At 38.7% G+C, this 13,788-nt stretch overlaps 5 protein-coding genes across 11 annotated transcripts; 4 read left to right on the top strand and 1 right to left on the bottom strand.

Moving 5' to 3' along the window:
* Positions 1–328: 328 nt before the first annotated feature.
* LOC108019354 (MAPK regulated corepressor interacting protein 2) lies at positions 329–3,760 on the bottom strand. The gene is made up of 4 exons (XM_036815844.3): positions 3,329–3,760; positions 3,001–3,094; positions 1,589–1,707; positions 329–1,263 (listed from the first exon to the last, which is right to left on the bottom strand). The coding sequence occupies exons 1-4, from the start codon at positions 3,378–3,380 to the stop codon at positions 1,004–1,006; spliced, it is 525 nt and encodes a 174-aa protein (XP_036671739.1). The 5' UTR covers positions 3,381–3,760; the 3' UTR covers positions 329–1,003.
* Positions 3,761–5,860: 2,100 nt separating this feature from the next.
* Z600 lies at positions 5,861–6,394 on the top strand. The gene has a single exon (XM_017087172.4). It carries the CDS (start codon positions 6,010–6,012, stop codon positions 6,277–6,279), a length of 270 nt encoding a protein of 89 aa, XP_016942661.2. The 5' UTR covers positions 5,861–6,009; the 3' UTR covers positions 6,280–6,394.
* Positions 6,294–6,759, top strand: gdl-ORF39. Of its 2 annotated transcripts, none has more exons than XM_017087176.4 (2): positions 6,294–6,565; positions 6,621–6,759. In XM_017087176.4, exon 1 carries the CDS (start codon positions 6,429–6,431, stop codon positions 6,558–6,560), a length of 132 nt encoding a protein of 43 aa, XP_016942665.3. In that variant the 5' UTR covers positions 6,294–6,428; the 3' UTR covers positions 6,561–6,565; positions 6,621–6,759. The 2 variants fall into 2 exon arrangements, with proteins under 2 accessions (XP_016942665.3, XP_070851845.1); XM_070995744.1 differs by having other exon boundaries at positions 6,618–6,742.
* Positions 6,760–6,793: 34 nt separating this feature from the next.
* gdl (gonadal protein gdl) lies at positions 6,794–8,039 on the top strand. Of its 2 annotated transcripts, none has more exons than XM_017076478.4 (3): positions 6,794–6,939; positions 6,992–7,286; positions 7,803–8,039. In XM_017076478.4, exons 1-3 carry the CDS (start codon positions 6,794–6,796, stop codon positions 7,944–7,946), a joined length of 585 nt encoding a protein of 194 aa, XP_016931967.1. In that variant the 3' UTR covers positions 7,947–8,039. The 2 variants fall into 2 exon arrangements, with proteins under 2 accessions (XP_016931967.1, XP_070851844.1); XM_070995743.1 differs by having other exon boundaries at positions 6,812–6,939; positions 7,002–7,286.
* Positions 8,040–8,198: 159 nt separating this feature from the next.
* On the top strand, positions 8,199–10,414 carry MsrA (methionine sulphoxide reductase A). Of its 5 annotated transcripts, none has more exons than XM_017076474.4 (4): positions 8,199–8,355; positions 9,386–9,567; positions 9,690–9,950; positions 10,010–10,414. In XM_017076474.4, exons 1-4 carry the CDS (start codon positions 8,305–8,307, stop codon positions 10,242–10,244), a joined length of 729 nt encoding a protein of 242 aa, XP_016931963.1. In that variant the 5' UTR covers positions 8,199–8,304; the 3' UTR covers positions 10,245–10,414. The 5 variants fall into 5 exon arrangements, with proteins under 5 accessions (XP_016931963.1, XP_016931961.1, XP_016931965.1 ...); XM_017076472.4 differs by having other exon boundaries at positions 9,386–9,579; XM_017076476.4 differs by lacking the exon at positions 8,199–8,355 and adding an exon at positions 8,806–8,850.
* The last annotated feature ends 3,374 nt before the right edge of the window (positions 10,415–13,788 follow it).

The raw sequence follows: 13,788 nt of genomic DNA, 5'->3' as shown, positions 1-13,788 counted from the left end.
TTAATATATTTTTTTTCCAAAAATTTATAGAACAAAAAGCTTAGTTTCTAGCAGACTTTTCTTCCAAAACTGAACAGTTATTTTAACTAACAATCCAAATCATATTACTAACAACTTCATTTTTGTATGACTGCTGCATTTTAAGAGTAATATTTCACGACTAAAACAAGGCATTTGTATAAACGACAATCCGAGAAAGCAAAGCAATTACCAAAACATCTGATACTAGTTAAACTACTTGGGGTTTAGTTGCCTCCTTTTAATATTAAAACAGAAACCAAAAAACAACGCACAACATAATGTACTACTCCCAACTGCAAACAAAAGATTTCGCAACATGCTGAATTTTTTATTTATGCTAAACATAAAACGATCCTGAGTGAGAAACTAAATACAAGCAATGCCATTAGCGGGAAATCGGATCAACCAATTTCTACTTTGGATATTCCTAGGTCTTAACTAGAGTTCACATAATAAAATCCAATTTTTTTTTATATACAGGCAATTATTTTAAATGAATAAGCAATTACAACAATGATTGAAACCAAAACAGATTGCTAAACTTGATGTCAATTTGAACCTTATCGTTTTATACAATTCACAAGAGTGTTGATTTTAAAAACTGGCCAGCAAACCAGATGATACCATTCTTATAACACTATAACACAATCTTAAGGGCAAATTAGAAATCGTAGTATTTACATTGGCCAGCGGCTATGACTCTTAATTTACTTCATTTACACACTTGTAAAACAAGAAGAAACTAATCCATGACTTGCCATCTCAGAGGCTTCCCAACCACTATCGCCAAAAGTGATATTTACTCAGCCACTAACCGAACACTACACGAGTAGTGTCTCGTCTCGTGTCGTCTACAGATATATGTATCTATCTAGTGTGATGTTGCCTATGTCCAGTCGAACGCGCAAGTACAAATGGAAGCACTGGCTAATTAGGAATTTCCAAAGAGCAGGCTCTGTCTCTCTCGTCCAGTCGATCCTACTTAGAGGCTCTTGGTAATGTTCTGGAAGAGCCGACGGCCCCACCACGACTCCAGGTCGAAGGGCTTGAAGTCCTGTAGCGCTGGACTCGGCGGCTCAACCCAGACGGTGGCTGTCGAGGACGCGGGCACCGGTGTGTTGGCGATGATGCTCTCCACTGGACTGGCGGCGCTGTTGTTGTTGGCATCCGCCAGTGGTTTCTCGGCGGGCTTTGCGGATGAGCTCGAGTCGTAGGGATTCTGCGCCACCAGCATGTTCCACGCTGTGAAAATAAGGATTGTTTAAAATTCACAAGCTTACAGTTTTGTAAATCACAATCACTAACTCGATAGAAAGCTTTGAAAATGAATTGACTGATTTTTTTAAGTAATTCCAAAAGGTAGCTTGCAGAGCAATGATCTTTAGAATACCTTTCCTAAAATGTACTTTAAGTAATTTATTCAAAAATAGTATATACTTAAAAAACTTTGAATTTTAAATGTTGATCAGTTGAAGACAGAGATTTCGATCTATACTATATACTTGTCTATTACTGAGATCCCTTATCTTTCGAGTTAGAAAAGCGAAATCATAATGCCCAGACTTACAGTCATTTATGTAACGTATTATTTCCTCATGCTGCGGCGTTATCACCTCATCCTCGATCAGTTTGGTCGGCGTTATCCGTTTGGATGCAAAGCTCTGTTGAAACACCGGACGCGGTATGCTATGTTTAAAAATATACAAAGGGATATCAGATTTTAGAAACAATACCTCTGAATTTTAGCGACAGCGTACTTATGCAAACCACACAGGTCCCCTCAAACATGTGGACTTTGAAAATAAATCACTTGAGGACAGTGAGGCGAGGGTGGGGGAATCTGGGTTCGACAACTTGTTACTCAGTTCGAGGAACGTTAAATGCATTTAAATTCGAAAAAGGTGGCAGTGCATTACTTGGCGCTTAACACTTGCGGAAATATATTACAAATTGATTAACTTTGCTTGGGCTTTGACAGGGCACTTTCGTGTTAATAAATGTTATTTGTTATGCTTGTAATTTTTATTAATAATCCCAATATTATAGATTATAAGGTCACATCGATGTTAATATAGATTATATCAGTTTGGCATTGGATACTGAAAGGGAGATAACAAACTTGGTACACACCGATGAAATTATTGAAGGCAGATTTTGTAACTATATTAACAAGGATAGCTGTAGGTATGTATGTAGGGAAAGCGTTTTATTTTTTTATCAACATAAAAGCTATTGGTTTTTATACATTTTTAAAAGTAAACTCTGTTATTTATAGGTTGTTGGTAATGAGAACTGATAAGGTATCTACAGGGGGAGATAGTTAACAGTACCCAACTATTGTAGTTGACAACAATTTTGTAATCGTCCAAGAAATAAGTGATGTATCTATACCTTAGCAATGCCCTGGAGATCCACTCATATCCAAAAGATGTGATGTAACGCTAGAGCAACATTGTAGATTTAGCATACTATTAAGATTGCTCTATCAACAGAGCAGTTTTAAGGAGCATATGACTAGAGTCCTAAAACTAAAAGTTATATATTTTTTATGAACCATTTTTAAATGCAGAACCAATTATAAAACCGCAATAATGGATGATTAATGAATTAATGGACCAGGTTTTACTCGCCTATTTTACTTAGCCCCTTTAGTTGAGAATACCCGAGAAGTTTCGTTGAAGTCGTGACGTAACGGACGAGGAAAAGTCAATGCCTCCGGGGCATTTAAATTAAAACGGAGCCGATAACCGACGGCTGACCCACGTGTTTCCCTGGTCTCCTAGGGAGAATATAATAAGAATATTTGCTTGGGAGCAATTAGCATTACAATGCTAGGTCGCCACGGATTCTTGCGATAAAATGTCAGCGATAAGACGAGGGTCTCGAGCCCCCTGCCCCTCCATTCACTTTCCCGCTTTCCACATTTTCACCATGTGCTGTCTGTTTGCATAAGCACCCGCCGAGATTCAAGATTCTTACTTTTTGTGCTCCTCGGGACTGTTCAGGTCGAAACTGGCGTTCTTCCGGCCGCTTTCCTTGATGCTTTCGAATTTTTCAAAATTTTGTGCCAGGCCTGTGATGAAAGTAAGATGATGAAACGCTATTAAAAATGTATTTACAGTGGAAAACGCCGGCAAAACAAAAAGTTAACAGAGCAAGAGAGAGAGAGAGAGAACGGGAGAGTGGGGGCGGCAGAAGAGAGAACGAATAAGAGTATGTTGTGACATAACAGCTGGGCGAAAAGAGCTCTCTTCAAAGGGTTTTGTACCATTATTAACCATTGTTATTATTGTTATTTGGGACTCACCGCGACGCGTTTTAGCAACGATTTTGCTGGGTCCCTTGTTGATAGTGTACATTGTGGAGATGGAGAATACCAGGGCAAAATATACTTTGTCCTTCCGATTTTCAAAATGTTGTTTTCCTTTCTGGCAACGAAATGTCTGGCGGTGTTTGCTATGTTTTCAGGTTTTTTCCGCTCTGTGCAATCATATGATCATTATTGGCACACCACCCTACCCCGCGCCAGCTCCTTTGGCTCTATTGTCATCGTCTTGAAAGGTTACACAATACACTTTTGTTGGGGGCAATGATTCGAATCCGATTCCGCGCTCTTTGATTTCTCGACAGCCCGTCGTATCAATTAATTTCGATTTCAATCACCGACAATCGCTCCTGGAAAGGCGTGTGTTTTATAACGTTCTGTTCGGCGGACGAAGCTCCAATGCAAGTGCCCCATTCAAATCGCATAACGAAATGTTAAGAGAAACACCCGCTAAGCGCCATATGTTAACGCGTTCATGCGCGCAAGTACGCGATGCTCACCAGCTCGCACATTCTCTTTGCTTGAAATAGCCTGGGGTATTTTAAATTTCCAATTATAATTTTTTTTACATTTTCCCTATTAAAATTTATTTATTTTGTTAGAAAAATTCTCATACGCTGTGAGCCTAATGATATTCAGCCTCCACAAGTCACGAAATCGTCCGGCGCATAAACGGTACAACCGATACACGTGCATAATCACCATATGATATGCCGCCAAGGAGTATGACCGTTTTTGGGGTGGCAAAAAATACCAACTATCGCAAGCTGCATTAAATTAATTAGGTACTCAACGATGTAAACCAGTCCCTAGGGTAAAATTAACATAATGAAGATTTCCGTTGATAATATCAGGGCTTTAATTGAGAAGCCAATGATGACGACGACGGCCAAGACCAGTATCGCGTTAGCTGGACCAGATCCCAGCCCAAATCCCGTGTGCCTGCCTGGTCATCATCGGCCCAATGGTCAACTGGACAGGCTGAATACGGCCCAATCTGTGGCTGCAGAGGTGGGGCAGTAACCCGAGTCCGGAGTAGCCGATATCCCCAGTCTCTGAGGGCCATAGTGGATTTAGCTGCAGATTAAGGACAAGCAAATAATTACTAACTTTGATAATATTGCACTTATATATTTTTTTTAAAATTGTAATGAAGATCTTAGAAGATTACATCGCAATAATTTGAGGATAGGCAGTTCAACGACTTTTTCAACTTGCTCTGCATACTATTACATTGGGTTATAAGACGTCTGCGTGAATGACAAGCCCAAATGAAAGAGACGTCAACTTATGATATTTGCAAACGATTTATTAACAATTAAGAGTCAATAATTGTGGGGAAATCATTAGCTAACGTAAAATGTAGTATGTTTTGTATTCTTTTATGTAAAGAATAATTGGAATTTTAATCGTTTCGAGGGTTAAAAAGTTGAATCATGTACTATTAGTTAAGCAATGCAAAATATTCAGATTTGCACAATCTAAACCATTTAACAGCGCTTAAATTGGTTATATTCATTCAAAAAAAGTACATACTAACTTAATAATCATCAGTTTAGAAAGAAAACCCAAGGTATAATTAGAACAATGTCCTTGCGGTAGATCATGTTTAAGTTATTCTGAAAATTAATTAATTAACTTGTATATTTGGGCACTACTCAAAAAACTAAAGTTTTCTTATGGCTGATGCAGTATTTAACGTAAACGATTCGAAAAATTTACGAAAAAAGGAAGGCCAATCGTATATTTTTGGTTTTATTATGGGCTCTACTCGATTTTATTGGCTATTGCTGTCACTTAATACTTAAATAAAAAACACAATGCAATCACTTTTACCGGTGAATTTGAAATAAACTAATTATATTACTATCCACCGAACAGGTTGTCCACAGGGTGATTTGGGCGCTGTAAAGACAATGCAACACAGGGTGATTCCTCTATTGTGACAGTGTGTACACACTCAGCGGTAAATATTTCCAAGCGCGCGCAAAGTCTTGAAGACTTTTAAAAGTGATTAGAAACCAAATTAAACCGAAGCATTATTAATGGGTTTCATCTTTAACCCATTTATTGTAATTGTTCTGATGTTCAATATCACGTTTAATTTTTTAAATTATTTAAAATGAATATCTCTGGTATTCCTTATTTCACAGTATGGTCCATACTATTATCAGTTATTTATATTTAAACGAAAATAATAGTTATGAAGGTCCAGTCAACAGCGCACTCTATACAAACAAACTTAGTTCAGACTTTCGAATTTTTACTTCGGCTGAAAAAACTGTTCCTTAACTTAGAGATTTTTCACAAACCGAACCCTAGTCTATCTCACTGCCAATATGTTGAGACGGATTTTATGGTGGCAGATCGAAATTATCCGAAAAGTAAACGTTTTCGCTACCTGCGCGCATAATTCCGAACGCATTAAAAAGGGATTAGCGAGAATTTTCAGTGGAAAATTTGATTACGAGCAGGTAACATCATAAAAGTGACAGATGCTGGAAACGGATAAGCAATATTTTCCGCACAGATATTTATGGCAGTTCTGAAATTGCGCACACATCAACTGGATATAAAGAGGGTTGGGGGCAAAAGGAAGTCAGTAGCAAGCCAGCAACGTCAAGCTTCACATTAACTTCCTGATCAACAAAGCAAAAGCCATAATGTCGACCAACGAAACCAACCAAGTTCTTCAGCGCCTGAACAGCTTGAAAATTGTGGAAACTCCCAAGGAGCAACGAGAATTGGTCAGCCGGGAGTGTTATTCCCTAGATAGCAAGAAGTATTCACTAGTACCAGCCACCCCCAGCAGCGGAGGACCAGGAAAGTTTCAAACTGAACTCAAGAAACGTCGCAAAAACAAAATAAATCGAATGTGCACTTACGAGGCGAACAAGCACTTCATCAAGGCTCGCAAGTCTTTGAATTTCTAGTCATAACACGAACCGATGTAATCACCTTAGTCATAAGCAGCATCGATTTCAAATCGTACAAGTCACATAGTTTCACGCTCTAATACAATAAAAATATATAAATACATTTAAAATATATTACGTTTCGCGCCTTTTACTTGTCTATTAATATGTGGGCTACCAATGTAATTGTGGTCACACTGTTGCTGCTGCATCTGGCAACCCTGGCGATGAGCTGCTCTTGCGGCGAAGGCGCGAATTTTGAATGCGGATGCACAAAACAAGTTGGTGCTCCTCTCTAAACCAGGTACGCAGTAGTTTGGAATGTTTGAATTGTTAACATTGTTTATTGTTTTTAGCAGCAGGTGTAAGTGGTATAAATTTTCTTCCTCTTCGATTCCCAAACATCATCGTTACCGATGTTTTGAAAACATCGATATTTCTCCCACCTCTAATGCAGATGCACAAGAAGCCACAACAAATATAATATAACACAAATTTGTGTAAATACATAGAAATAAACAGCACATTTGAGATGACAGACATTACGGCAGCCAGTGAGGGAAATTCCAACAGTAGTGAAGCTCTAGTAGAGCAGCAGCAGCCGACACCGGAGTTTTTACAGAGAAAGATATATTTTCTGGTGGACCAATTGCGTACCTACCACTCGGAACTCCCAGAGTAAGTCAAATACCACTTTACTTAACGATTTACTGATCTTAACTCATTACAGAAACCTGCAGACACGCATATCCTACGATTTACTCACCGAACTCGCCAATTGCGTCCTGAATGAGGGGATTTTTGTCATAGTAAAGGCACTGATGGAATTGCAACATGAAACCGAAAGACATTTGATTAAAATGCGAATGCAGGCGGAAAACGAGTACGAAATTGAGGTTGCCGAATGGAGGAGCAAAATCAAGGATCCCGAGGAGCTGCACCACATTTTGGGCCTAATGAAAATCAAGCACACCAAGAAACTACTCGAATCGGACAAGAAGATTATTGAAATACTAGATCAGAAGGTAAAAACTTGTCCTCGATCTTTGACTATCCTTAGTTTTGTTTGTTGGATCCTTAAAATTAAATTGTATTATAAATTAGCCAAAAACAGTAATTTTAATCACGATCAAATATCACGTAAAATGAGACAAGTGTCAGACCATAAAGTATATGCAGTTAAGAATTATATATTCCTGATAATCCACCTGTGGGATACCATAATCCGGAGTCAGGCCCAATGATAGTACTTACGGGTACTTTTTATGTTAGATAAATATCAGAAGACAGGCACTGTCAATTGGTTTACAATGGTAGGGAGATCATAAAATATGTATATGGCACCTTTACAGTTGGTTGTGCTCAGATCGGCCCATCAATAAAGATTTTTGTATTATTTTTTAGAATTTGTCCTTGGGACAATCACTAAATCATCATTAAAGATGAAGTGCTTATAAGTACATACATACCTATTTAATGTACTGGAGATGGATTTTGTAAGGTTTTACATTATTTAAACAAACCCGTTTTTTTTTGCCCAGGTTACCGACCAACAATCCACACTCCAAAAGGCCGGCGTGCCCGGTTTTTATGTCACCGAGAACCCCAAAGAGATAAAAATACAAATGTTCCTGCTGGACTTCATTTTGCGTCTGAGTCGGCTAAAATACGAGCCCAACAAATAACAACTAATTATCAATCCGGAGCCAAAAAAAGACTGCACTTGACTTGTTTAAATTAGAATATTTAAGGCAATTAAATTATTAACCCTGATCAAACGTCCCAGCTGTACGATCCATTGTGGGTCCAAGAAACCTGTAGCGCTGCGCAGTTTTAATCAGCGAAGAATCGTGAGAGGGAGAAAGAGACGGGGCCGCCAGAAGACAGAAGAGCGGGAGAATTGATAAAGATAGCGCGGCTCTCTCTTTTCGCGTAGAAAGCGGGAGCGGCGGCGGTATAAATTGGACCGACCTTTCTGCAGATGCATCAGTTCAGCTTTATATTTTAAAAGCAACACATTAAATAAAAAATATTAGTGAAAACATGTCTCTGACTATTACCCCAACAGCTTCGCACCCTGAGCTCAAGGATCTGGTGAGTAATTCATCTGATAACCTATGACAAGTGTTATTTTTATTGTCCTGCTGAAAAAAAGTGTAGAAAAAAATGTCCCTAAAAAGTGCCTTGCTTTTAATAACCGTTTAAAAGTAATTTGAAATATTCTGTTTAGGTTTACCATTTATTTTGTTTCATATTTTTGAAAAAGTGCTTGCCCAAGAACATCAAAAAATGTTAAGAGTACCTCTATTACTTGCAAATTTCAAATTGAACCCACCGATTCTCACAATTATACTTAATATTCACGCAAAACGCTTAAAGTTTCTTGAACCCTTACAAGGTCGAGTGGCCAATTTTGATGTGCTTAGTCATAAAAGCGAGTTTCCGCCGTCTAATGTTCAGCATAATTAAAACTCATGTGAGCACCTTTTTGTTGGCTAGAGGAATTCGATTTGTTTTGGCCAGGTTTAGTTGCTTCCCAACAGTTGAGCAGTTTACATCATGTTTTCGCGACTGTTTCGTAATTTCAAGGCAAGTTTTAACAGCAAAACATGTATTTAAATATTTCAAACAGTGATATAATCAGGGGCTTTTGTTGGGTGTTAGTTAAGCATGTAGAATCCCCGTCAAAACAACGACTTTTACTTTCGTTAAAACAGTTTTTCCATTGACCTTGATTTTGAAATTGATTTTGCAATGGCAATGAGTGTGGGGAGAGTCTGTTAAATCAGCTGTTCGACAGCTGCAGTCGCCCGAAGAGAAGAGAGCAGCCCCATATAGGCCCCATTTAGAGAGAGTTATAAAGAGCGCAAAGTGCATTACTTTGCTGACGACATCAGACGCGAACAAAGCCCCAAAAAATAATGCTTTAAAAACCAAAAATCTGCCGAATTGTGAAGTTTTTTTTATATATTTTTTGTGAATAAAATGCGCTGCTTGCCGGGCTACGGTTATGGGCTCACATTTCTTTTTCTGGTGTGCCTCATAAACGAATATATACCTAAATTTATAATGAAATCCGGTGAACTGTTGCTCATACTGCCCTTTCCGCTTCTTCTTCTTCCAGAGCACCGTTCGCAATGAACAAAAGGAACTGAACATTTCGCCGGTTCACGATGTAAATATTCCCAAAGCCACCGCCACTTTTGGCATGGGCTGTTTCTGGGGAGCCGAATCTCTATATGGAGCCACCCGTGGGGTCTTGAGAACCACCGTGGGATATGCTGGCGGCAGCTCGGACTTGCCAACGTACCGTAAAATGTAAGATGGCGGATCTAGAGCATTAATCATCCAATTTTTTCCTTCATCATCCCCACATGTTCCATCCCCTAATCCTTTCGGATCCGGTACTAACCCACGAATCTCAACAGGGGCGATCATACGGAGGTACTGGAAATCGACTACGATCCCACGGTCGTTAGCTTCAAGGAACTGCTAGAGCTGTTCTGGAACAACCATGAATATGGACTGACCACGCCCATCAAGAGGCAATATGCCTCCATGATTTTGTACCACGACGAGGAGCAGAAGCAGGTGGCCCTTGCCTCCAAGTTGGAGGAACAAGAACGCCGGGCACCGGAGGTTATAACCACCGAGATTGCCTCCAAGGAGAACTTCTTCCCAGCCGAGGCGTACGTTTTTACCCTAGCTGTCTTGATTTCTTAATGTTAATTTCCTTTCTTCCCCATAGGTACCATCAAAAGTACAGATTGCAGGGCCACAAGGACCTCGCTTCCTCGCTCAATCTCACCCCCAAGCTGCTGCAGACCAGCTACGTGGCCACCAAGCTGAATGGCTATCTGGCCGGAGTCGGCGGCATCGAGCAGTTCAGGGCCGAGTCGGAGACCATGGGTCTTACGCCCACCCAACGGCAGTACTGCAACTACCACGTGGAGCAAAACGAGGGCCAGGGCCTCTACTGCTGACATGGCCGGATGTGCATAGATGTTAAGCGTAGATCGTATACCTAGGGGGGTAATTTTATAAATAGTTTGCTTGTTCAAAACAGATTGTGTATTATGTAGACTTAGGAAAGTATAAAATATATTTGAAAAGCGTATATTTTATAATAATAATAAAAAATATCTCAAACTAATGCTTATGTACTTGTTATTGGGCGTACTGGGTGCTTAAATAACTTCTTTTAATCGGACTGCTAGAAAAGTCTTTCTGAGTTGTGTCCCAACCATCTACCAAAAAGGCAATGAACTTTATTTTTGGGGAGTTTAATTCGCCTCTGAACGATTTAAATTCTGCAAATACAGAAGTGCGTTTACCTGCTAATACCAACGAGTATTATACAACTTGATCCTCGTCATGTGCGACAACAACAGCTGTGATAACTGTCTGAATAATCTGGGTTGATAAACAGATTGCAAGTCATATTAAGTTCCTGTCCAGGATCCTGCCTTATCTGAAGTAAACACCCCGATAACGAATTCGCTGCCTCATCTGTTTATTCAACTTTAATGAGTTGGCATTGCTGTCAAGAACTGATCGAACTTCTGGTAAATTTAGATTTGTGTCTATTATAAAGAATCCATCTGTTATAAAATGGGTCTGCTAATATTAAAGTATATTAAAGACAAACGTAGCTCACATAGGTTGTAGAAATATAAAATAAACCTTGGGATTATTATTCTTTCTCAAGCAGACGAATGTTCCGTCTTCTAAAAAATTGCAAAGCTTTTAATATATTTTATCCAAGGACAGTAATGTGACTGACCTCAAGTCTTTCGAAATACTTATACAAAGAAAGTTCAAATACAGAAGTATCTGATTGAACGACGACGAGTTCATAAATTGTGAAAACTATCAGTAGCTCAACTTTATCTTAAACTGTTGGTTAGTTTACACTTAATTATAGGGTCTATAAATTACTGGCGGCAGTGACTAGCACTAATCGATTGAAAATTGAAAGAAATGCACCTAGTCATAGGCAAAGATCTGATAAGGGGATTTGCCTTAAGTGGCCTATATACTATACTATTTAGTTCATTTTATAAGATCAGCAAATTTAAGGACATTAAAAAAAAGTGGTTTTGTATAAGTTGTGTTTTTATTTATTACGATCATGAATGTGCTTCATTAATATTCATGCTAAGCCCACATGAATATTGAAATATAGTGACAAAAATAGAAACTTTCTGTTAGACAGTACCGTAAAATTTAAATTATTAAAAGTCGCATAGTGTGAGGTATCAAATGAAACAAAAATGTTTAGCAGAAGAACTTTCCTTCTTTAACAAAATAAAAATGAGAAGACTAAAAGATTTATTGCTACCCAAGGTTAAGGCTCTTTTATGTTAGCATATCCATAAGATACAAATGTATCTTTATTATCTTTGATTAAAAGAAGCCACAAGTTCTTTCACCCACTGTATACAAAGAAAGTTTTGTAAAGTTCGTAGATTGGTAGTTTCATATGTATACAAATATACTTAGTGCCTTCAACCCAAAATTTATTCGATTTGACCGCGCGGTTTCTTATTAAACGAGAGCACACGTTGTATACTCTGTATTTCATCCACCCACTATTCGAAACCGGTATTATACTTTTTAAATCACAAATCCTCCTGAGGTAAATTCGAATAATATAACAGTTAACAATCATGTCTTGAAAAACATAATAGATTTGTCTCTACCGGTTATACTTTTTTGGGATATTCCTAGTACTTAGCTACGTGAAGTATAAGATACATATATATCTACATCCAGGCCTTCAACCCAAATTTCGACAGATTCGACCGCTCTTTGTTGTTTTTCGATTAGGAGAGAGCACATGTTGCCCCCACTCTCTCTTTCTATCGCTTCTTCCCGCAAAGCAAAAACAACTATCACACAAATGGAGCTCTCTTGCCATTATCTCACTCGGCCTCTCTCTCTCTCTTGGGCTGGCCCCCAGTTCCCCAACCCACTCGCCCCCTCTCTTTCACTCCAACGCAAGCCGGTTCGCCGCGTGTTTGGCGATAAGTCAAATTAAACGGGCAAATATAGCGAACCATTTTTTGTTTACAGCGAATGAAAGATTTAAATTGTTTTTTGTTAATTCTTTTCTATATGAAAGAGTTCACCGAATGGGCTTAGATTGGGGTAACCAGTAGATCTCGAGCTTAAGTATCTGATTTTTCAAAAATCAAAAAAATCGTAGCATTCCCTGAGGTGTGACAAACTTGGTCGATTTAAGGGTCTTCCAAGGGGGGTTCGTAGACAATTTTTGGTATGCATGTGGCTTAGTCCCACCCCCATCTACTGTCCAAATTTGAAGTGAAAATCTTAAGTACTTTGGCTGTGGCGAATTTTACAAGATTTTCCGTTATAAGTTCGCGTCGGGAAGAAGAAGAGCTGCCTTCAACAGACGCGCTAGACATAGCAACAACAAAAACGACAACTACAAACCATCCAAAGTTGTTGACGGCGACGATCTAGCTTTCTTTGTATTAGTCGCACAAGTTGATAATAGTTTATTTTACTGGGTGGGAGAAAAGAGGGAACGAGAGGCACCAATCGATCAATGAGTCGAAGAAAATAGTTGCACAAGACGATGCGATCCCACGGGGAAAGGTCATTGGGTTGGTTTCCTCTAAATGTAGTCGCTGTGATTTGCACTATTCAATGCGTATAAAAAGAGCCTAGAATATTTGCAAATCATTTTGTTTGGAAAATTTAATTTGATACTTCTAAATTAATTTAAAACTATGATTAGGAAGATTTCACAAACTCCAAGTCATGGCTCAGATAACGTTTGACTGTTCATTATTGTTCTACGAAGAAAGACACTTCATGAAGAACCAAATATTTAAGGGTTTTTGAAAAGATTACTTACGAAAATAGAGTGATGCTACAAGGCCCTCTGAGTTTATTAGCAAGTATCAATACTGAAGATCCTTGTTGGATCCTTAATGGAAAATGTACATATATGTATATATATAAATATAAAATCGCGTCTAAGGTTTTCCATAATTCAAATCTTACTTCGATTTTTTAAAAACCTCTTACTATATTGATATTAAAGCGGTTCTAAAAGAACAAATCTGTGGGTGCTAGACGTATTTTAGTGTTACACTCATTTTGGGCGTTATAGTGGGCGTGGCACCCTGCCGAAACAAATTTACGTTGCGCTGGAAGCCCAAGAATCTGCATCCCGTTCTAACATTCTAGTTTGCGAGATCTTAGCGTTCATACGGACGGACAGACATACGCACATGGCTAGATCGATATACTTTATGGGGTCGGAAACGCCCTTTCCCTGTTACATATTTTCTGACAAATTTAGTATACCCTCTTACTCTACGAGTATCGGGTGTTAAAATAATAACTAGTTAGGTATTGCGTAATAAAGTGTTCATTCTGTAAGCGAATTAGGTAATCCTTTTTCGGATTATTTGCCAATTTCAAGTGGCTTGCGCTTCATCATTAGTGTTAATCGTTGCTAAGCCAGTTAAGCCTGCCAAGGGTAAAACTTTATAG

The sequence above is a fragment of the Drosophila suzukii genome, chromosome 3 (assembly GCF_043229965.1).
Source record: "Drosophila suzukii chromosome 3, CBGP_Dsuzu_IsoJpt1.0, whole genome shotgun sequence".
In the NCBI taxonomy this organism is placed as follows: Eukaryota; Metazoa; Arthropoda; class Insecta; order Diptera; family Drosophilidae; genus Drosophila; species Drosophila suzukii.
Note: the sequence above shows the minus strand (reverse complement) of the source record. Positions and strands in the feature narration are given on the sequence as shown.

Coding starts and splice junctions, on each gene's coding strand:
- LOC108019354 (XM_036815844.3), bottom strand. CDS start 3,380: ATGTACACTATCAACAAGGGACCCAGCAAAATCGTTGCTAAAACGCGT. Junction 3,095..3,328: donor CGTTGCTAAAACGCGTCGCG/GTGAGTCCCAAA, acceptor CTTTCATCACAG/GCCTGGCACAAAATTTTGAA. Junction 1,708..3,000: donor AGTCCCGAGGAGCACAAAAA/GTAAGAATCTTG, acceptor TTTTAAACATAG/CATACCGCGTCCGGTGTTTC.
- gdl (XM_017076478.4), top strand. CDS start 6,794: ATGACAGACATTACGGCAGCCAGTGAGGGAAATTCCAACAGTAGTGAA. Junction 6,940..6,991: donor TACCACTCGGAACTCCCAGA/GTAAGTCAAATA, acceptor AACTCATTACAG/AAACCTGCAGACACGCATAT. Junction 7,287..7,802: donor TTGAAATACTAGATCAGAAG/GTAAAAACTTGT, acceptor TTTTTTGCCCAG/GTTACCGACCAACAATCCAC.
- MsrA (XM_017076472.4), top strand. CDS start 8,305: ATGTCTCTGACTATTACCCCAACAGCTTCGCACCCTGAGCTCAAGGAT. Junction 8,356..9,385: donor ACCCTGAGCTCAAGGATCTG/GTGAGTAATTCA, acceptor TTCTTCTTCCAG/AGCACCGTTCGCAATGAACA. Junction 9,951..10,009: donor AACTTCTTCCCAGCCGAGGC/GTACGTTTTTAC, acceptor TCTTCCCCATAG/GTACCATCAAAAGTACAGAT.
- Z600 (XM_017087172.4), top strand. CDS start 6,010: ATGTCGACCAACGAAACCAACCAAGTTCTTCAGCGCCTGAACAGCTTG.
- gdl-ORF39 (XM_017087176.4), top strand. CDS start 6,429: ATGTGGGCTACCAATGTAATTGTGGTCACACTGTTGCTGCTGCATCTG.